At 31.8% G+C, this 8,027-nt stretch overlaps 1 protein-coding gene across 1 annotated transcript; it reads right to left on the minus strand.

Moving 5' to 3' along the window:
- Window positions 1–6,018: 6,018 nt before the first annotated feature.
- On the minus strand, window positions 6,019–7,656 carry LOC131873442 (nucleoporin NSP1-like). Its single transcript, XM_059216329.1, has 2 exons — window positions 7,056–7,656; window positions 6,019–6,662 (listed from the first exon to the last, which is right to left on the minus strand). Exons 1-2 carry the CDS (start codon window positions 7,654–7,656, stop codon window positions 6,019–6,021), a joined length of 1,245 nt encoding a protein of 414 aa, XP_059072312.1.
- Window positions 7,657–8,027: the final 371 nt, after the last annotated feature.

The raw sequence follows: 8,027 nt of genomic DNA on the forward strand, positions 1-8,027 counted from the left end.
TCTCTCTCTCTCTCTCTCTCTCTCTCTCTCTCTCTCTCTCTCGTCTCTATTTCTCCCCATATCTCCCTCCCTCATTTACCCACTATCATGTCATACCCCTATCTACCTCTTTATCTCTATCTATATCTCATTTTATGTTCTTATATATCTCTACATCTCTCTATTTCTTTTCTGATATATATGCATCTCTCCCTCTATTGCCTCATGTTTCCCTCACCCTCTTTCCATCTCTATTTGTCTATCCATAGATCTCTTTATTTTTCAATCTCTTTATCTCCCTCCCTCTCCCCCTTTCTCTATATGTCGAACCAAATAACTATATGCATATACAATTTTATTAGTTTTCTTAAGTTATATTTAATAATATTATTGAAAATTATAATAGGCCTTTATTAACATTTATTATAGAATATTTCCTTTAAGAAATCTATTTTTACTTTATAGTAATATCTTATAAATAAGAAGGATGACCATATATCCAAGTGCACAATATAACAATCATACCACTCTAATATGGATGGATAAGAGATCTTCCATGTTAATGCACTACGGGATGTTAAGGACCTAATATCCAAGCATGCCCATGGGATGTTTGGTGTTCTTGCCATGCTCATGAGTTGGGAGGTTTATGCGTGCTCCTAAGTTTGATCAAGGATTATGGATAATCTCCAAGGTAGATTGAGGAATAGAGTGAACCCAAAATATTGTTATGTTAATGGGCTAAGGGGTATAGAGGATCTATAATTAAATCAATGCACACGTGTTTGAGGGTCTTCTCAAGTATGGCACCCTAAGATGAATGGATGAGAAATCCCCACATGGTCTCACAATATAAGTATAACTATCCTTGAGATTATGGTTTGCATATATTTATAATGAATTGCTAGTACAATTAACTATAATAATTTACAATTTAATTAAATTAGTAATTTTCTATATGTTGTATTGAGTTAGATATTAATGATTAATATATTGATTTAAATAATACATTGAATTATTAATATTTGATGTCCTAATATGAGTTTCTAGTGATTAACATTGGGTGTTAAACAAAAAATATTTCAAAAGTGACCTTACTATTGATAGTTTAATTATAAGTTTACATGATTGAAGATAATGAAATTCTCATCTTAATTTAGAATTACTATTTCACAACTAAATTTAGGTAAATCCTAAAACGGGACATTACAATTGGTAAAAAGGCAACAATATTGCTAGTGTATGAAGTGAGAGATAATATGACATATCTAGCTTTCTTTATTTCTACCAATTCTCTATTTCTATCATTTTCACCTTTTCTGATATAACTTCGTCATAATTGCAAAATTCACATCTCAAATATTTTTCAATGGATTATTTTTAGCAACTTCTTATACTTTTTCTTTTATATCAAAATATCTTTCTACATACCACCAATGTTCAACATTTCTCAAATATGCACTAAACATTATTTTGCTAGTTGTACCATCAACATTATTCATTTCATCTTCTTAAGAGATCACAAGTATCATTCATTATACTACTCTACATATATCACAAAAAATATTACTATAATGTTAATCTCCATGCTCTTATCAATATGATATGATTTTCACTTTTTAGTGAATAATAGATTAAATGAAGAGGACATTTACTAACATTGTTTTCATTGTAGATACTTGGTACTATAACCAAGTATTCACTAACACGCTGTACAAAAGGTCCGTTTTGGAGTCAGAATAGACATAGCCATGTTTTATTCGGTAATATAGAGATAGTACAACAACAAACGGGGCAACAAGAATATTCATGGTGGGAACTCAAAAAAGGGAAAAGAGTCATTAAAAATGGTATAATAGTGGAAGGAAAAACATCATGTGCGTGTAAAAAGTGACGACGGGAAACATAATATCGGTGAAAAATTTATGGGAAATCTAACGATCACTAGCGTTTTAATCGTCTTGCAAGGTCTCTCCAACAATTAGAACCATTGAGTTGTAAAGTGAATTGGAATACTTCATAAAGGGCATGCCTTCAGTGTAATTATAACTTTTTTATTTGAATAAAATGATATTTAATTATGAAATATTAATTATAATTCTAATATTAATAATTACTTAAGTTATTTAATGTGACTATTGTTTATTAGAATTAAGTATTTCTCATCTTATCGTATATTTTTTATAATATATATATAAATAGAATTAGACTCAATAATCATTTATTTGATCATAGAATATCATCAGTTCTATGGATTCTATAATGATACTTTTGGGGGAACGTAATTAGTTCTTCAATGACGTTTGAACTGACTTAGTATCAAGTCTTATAATTAAAAACATATAGAGTAAGGTTTCTTTAATAAAATATATAAAATGTGGTTTGTTTTTTAATGTGCAAAGAGTTTTATTATGTTCTCTTGCTTTTGTATGAGAGCATGGAGGCAAAACAAAGCATTTTCTATTTTATTTATTGTGAAAGATACTAAACTTGGATTTTGACAGAAAAATCTTACATAGTAGTTGAATCATCTTGTCCCCAATTTTGCATGACTTGATATAGAGTTAATTGTTGTTCATATATTGTAGAAAGCTAAAACATAATATAGAATATAGTATAATAGATGAAATTTAATGTTCATGAGATATTGAGATTTTAAAAAGAAATGGATGAGGTGTCATTAGCCAATAGAATATTTACTCTTATGAATAAATAAAAGTGTACTTCAAATCTTATAATTTTTAATAAAAATGTTTGTAATATTTACTCTTACATATAACTATTAGTCAACGAACAACTAAATCATAATATAGAATATAGTATAATAGATGAAATTTACTGTTCACAAGATATCAAGATTTAAAAAATAATGGATGAGGTGTCATTAGCCATAGATATTTTCTCCCATGTATAAATAATAGTGTAGTTTAATTTTCCTAATTTTTAATATTTGATTTTATATATAAATTATTAGTTAGTATCTCATTTACCATGAGCATCAATAGGACAATATTTGGGTATGCTTAGTTTTCATTTCTTTTCTTGAGATATGTGTTTAATTTCTTACCTTCTAGAAAATTTAATCTTGGATAAAGTTTTCTACCCAATTTTATTGATTGCCCTTACTTTCATTGCTATTTATAATATAACATGAACATTGTACTAAAAATATACATTTTTCTTAAAAACATAATCTTAATTTAATAAAAATAATTTTAGTTATAATTATTGATGAAATAATTTAATTATTTATTTACATAGTGTGAATCAAATCCTTATAAAATAGATAGTAAATTTTATTATTATGTTTTGAGAAATAAAATTTGTTGAAATTTATATATTATATAAAAGAATCACTTTATTTACATTTTTTTTTGTTGGGTAATAGGCCAAAGCCGATATTTTATCACCTTATTTATAATATTATGAATAGATAATTAAAAAAAATTAAAATGGAAATTTATTTGTTATTATTTCTATATTCTAAATTCATATTTCTTAAGTTTTAAAATTGTGAAAAATATTTTATGGCTATTTGATTGGCCAAAAAAAATTGACACAAATTTCATTCACTACAACAGACACTTTATTACACAAAATTTCCATACATAATCTAGATCAATGGGGTAGCTTCCATAATATAAAGATCTAAATAAATATAAAATGTATGCCCCAGCCATAAGGGGTGCAACAAGGCAGCACAAAGGTGTGTTATAAAAAAAATAAGTTACATATCATAAAAAATATTTTAGAATTAATTTGTTGTGCATAAACGAAGAACTCCTCATGGATAAAATTTAACTTTAGCCTTTTTTTTCCTTTTTGGAAGATGACATTAGTATAATTTGGTGTATTCTTGAAGGAGAGCTTTTCGTCTTGACCTATATCTATGCATGCTCAAATCGGGAGGAGGAAACTAAATTTTGATCCACCTCATTTAGGGGGGATTTATCCTCATATCCTCTAAACAAACTAAATCAACATGATCATCACCCTTCCTAAATGTCCCATTAAGTAGTGATTCTTTTAAACAAGCAGCAATAAATGTTGGTAGGATGTGATTGCTTCTCCTTGAGAAAAGATTGGATATCTATATAAGAACAATGTAATATGCATCTGAAGTAAAAACCCTTGTACCTTTCACATGTTGTTTATTTGGGGAGAGAAATAGAAGTTCCAAGTGAACAAGTTGGCAAAGGGAGCTAGAAGAGCTTGAAACCATCTTAGGGTAAATTAGATAATGGTTAGATTTGGCATCAACGCACCACATGGGAGTCTTGTGAGAGACCTAAATTGAGGTAATTAATTCCTTTGAAGAAGTAATCGTCAATCATATCTATAGAGAGGCCAATCTTATGATAGATTGTTTGGAAAAATTCATTGTAGATGGAATTGAATTCAGAAATTTGGGACCGGTTGGAAAACTCTTGTTCTCTCCATGGGTGGTTAGATTTGAAATTTGAACTTTATTTCTTTGTGGTATAACTATTGGAAAGGGTAAAAATTCTTAGGGATAGATTGTGTCAAGTTTATAATTGGAAGTAGATGCTTGTTCTCAATTTCCCCAAGGGTAGTTGATGTTGAATTTTAGATTCTTATTTCTCTATGTTATAGTTGTTTGATAGGGGTTGAAAAAGATAAGCATTCATAGGAGTAGACAACATTGAATTCCTAATCTAGAAGTATATGTTTGTTCTCAATTTTCCTACGAGCAGTTAATTTTTTTTATAATTCTTAGTGTCCTAAGTTCAAGCCATTTGATAGGGGTTGAATGTGGTTGGTAGTGTGATTAGAGAAAGTAGGCAAGTAGCTAAGGTGGCCTATTCCCACTTTATGGCCCAACTATCTATTCTTGTCATTAAAACAAAAATAAAACACCATACATAATATGAGGCTTGATAATTATACCTCTTATATTGATATCTTGATCTATTGAGTACATTCCTTATATCTGATTTATACTTTCTATCTTCTATTCACTATTCTTCTATTCCCCTGATCATCTTTTTAACCTCATTTGCAATTGCCTACTTATATATCCTATTAGGGATGCAGCCCCTAGATGATATCCCTAAGAATAATCTCTTTCCTTAGTTACATATTCAGGAACTGTGTTAACAGATCACACCCTTATCTCTCTAGATCGGTGTTTGTATTCTATTTTTTTTATCAACAATAACTATATTTAAACTAAATATAGTTTTCTTCTATATGTAATATTCACATAAATAAGAATGTCCTTTATTTTGATGAACCTATCTATTTGTATGTTTTTATTATAAGTTGCAACCCAAATAAAAGTTAGAACAAGAAAAAATTGTTCCTAACACCAAATATTTGAGCTTATCAATCAAGCTCTATATCAAATTAAAAGAAGTAGAAATGTAAAATATGCTCAATATACTAATTTATGACATAAGGTATGTGAAAAAATAATAATTGCAAGAAAATAAACACAAAAATCATACCACATCTTAGTGATTTGTTCAAAGAAAACCCTTTAAAGAGAAAGATCCCAATCCAAAGAAACTTAATGTGTTATTCAATATCAAATGGTAGAAGAGATTTTTCTAAAATTTTGCTCCCAAACAATACTGAGGATTAAAGAATAAATTGAGATAGAAGAAAATGTCAATCCTCGAAAGATGCCCTTCGGTGAGGATTCCTTATTTTCAAGATCTCCTCCTTTATTATGTTCCCTTCTTATCCAAATTTCATTCAATTATTTACACATGACTAATTTGAATCTATTATTTATCTTTATTTCTTAAAGAATTACAAACATAAGATAAAATATTGTCATAACATCACATCATTTTATTTCTATATCATCATCATACCAAAAACACATCATCACATAAACACAAACTGAAATCAAATTATTGATAAAAGATGTCCTTGCAATAATCAGTTATCCATATACACATACTATACCCCATCTCTCACGACTATGACAAAATATGAGGACAAAATGCATATTCTCTTACGACTATCACAAAATATGAGAACAAAATTTAAAGGTGGTCTAGGAGCTGGAGGCTATAACAAAACGAATCCCTCTGGATGCCCCTCTGCTCTCCCTTGTGCCTCTCTCAAGCTAACATTCTCCATTGTCAATGTATCCATCCTCAACGGTACTTGTATATCTGATACTCTCATCTGACGAAGTGTCTCGAGCTCTCCTCGCAAACGATCTTGCTCTGTTTTGAGTCCATCTATATTAGCACATAGTTGTTGCATACGATCTTGCTCTTGTTTGAGTCCATCTATCTTAGCACATAGTTGTTGCATCTCTATCTGATGAATTGTATCGAGCTCTCCTAGCACACGATTTTGCTCTACTTTGAGTGCATCTATCTTAGCACATAGTTGTTGCACAGGATGTTGCTCTACTTTGAGTGCATTTGTCTCAGCAAATAGTTGTTGCACACGATCTCGCTCTAATTTGAGCGCATAATTCGTAGCACATAGCTGTTGCACCTCTATCTGCATTTGTCTCTCCCTCTCTCGGGCCTGATCAGGTTGGATCTGCAGACTATTCCGTTCTGCTTGAGCTTGGTCTCTCTCAATTAGGGCCACACCTCTCACAAACTCTGCCCTTGCTAATCTCTCATAAAGTTGATCCATCTCTACCATAGCAGCATATATTTTTTCCGTGGCCCTATCGCACTCTGGAGTGTTCGCTGCGAAACACAAACACCAAAAAATGTTAGTTCCATGTATCTCGAATCACAAGAAGCTCTAACTATTTTCTAAACACATACTCATCTATATTTATGAAAACTCAGCGTGCGCAAAAACATATTTGATTTATGTGATTATTAACAGGTGTGACTGTGGTGTAATGACTATCAGGTTAATTCAGCAGTGGTTACATTTAGAATTCTTAAAAAAAGTGATCTAATCCTGCCTGAAATATTTAAAAGGAAAAGAAAAGAACATTTCAAGGCAGCCTATAATCTCTGCCAACATTCCGAAAACTAAGAAACCTTTAAGGTTGACCATAACCTAGAAAATTTAATTATCAAACAGTAAATCGCAAACCATAATGCAGTAACTACGAAAGAGAGACTTACCAGTTACTGAAGATGCAGTTCTTGTTGCAGATGCCTCTGAAGACGATAAGGTAAAACGGGGATATGTAGCGGAATTGGTAGTGGAAGTTGGTCCTGATGAAAATGACATCCCAGATGTTGGTACGGTTACAGCAGCACAAGTAGTGGTCTGTGCTAGTGCAGTCCCTTCACCAGATAAAGGAATTGTAATTGTAGGTGCACTGGTGGTTGATGAAGACGAAGCAACAGTGCAAAACGCATTTGATGGTTGCGATACAGAGGAGGATTGAGTTGCTGAGGAAGTGGGCGGATTTCCCACCTGAGTGTTGGAAGGCGTGGGTGGAGTAAATGCTATGCCTGGAGTGCGGAAAGACAGATCCACATCCAGAGCAGAAGATTGCGAAGGGATTGCAAAGAATGGCGTAGGTGGACAAACCGTAGGGGCGTCGAAGAGAGCCGTAGGTGGGTAAGCCGTAGTGCCGCCGAAGAGAGGCGTAGGCGCGTAACCCGCAGTGGCGATGAAGGGGGCACCAGGGGCGTAAGTCGCAGTGACGCCGGGGAAAGGCGTAGGTGTATCAGCCGCAGTGACTGATACGGGGAATTCAAATCCTCTGTCCGCCATGGCTAAAGTTCAAGTAATGCCGAAAAAGGATTAAAATTGAAAACTGAATCCTTGAACCCTAGGGTTTTGTAAAATAAACAATCTGTTGTTCCTGTAAGCCTGTTACCTGATTTGGTTTGTTAAAGCATTCTCCACTAGGATTTATATGATATCATAGGCACCAGTTGGGTTGGGTAGGATTGGCCGACCATATAGTAATAGAGGATTTATTATTTTATTTTAAAAAGATCTTTAAGATTTCAAGCGGAAACAAATTAACCTTAATTCACAACGTAGGGCTAGTGTATATTTGTGCTAATTATTTATTATAATTTTGCAGTATTGTTAGTTGAAAATTATATTATTTTAATTATATTTGAGTCTCATAAATT

Source organism: Cryptomeria japonica, unplaced genomic scaffold, assembly GCF_030272615.1.
Source record: "Cryptomeria japonica unplaced genomic scaffold, Sugi_1.0 HiC_scaffold_1725, whole genome shotgun sequence".
NCBI lineage: Eukaryota > Viridiplantae > Streptophyta > Pinopsida > Cupressales > Cupressaceae > Cryptomeria > Cryptomeria japonica.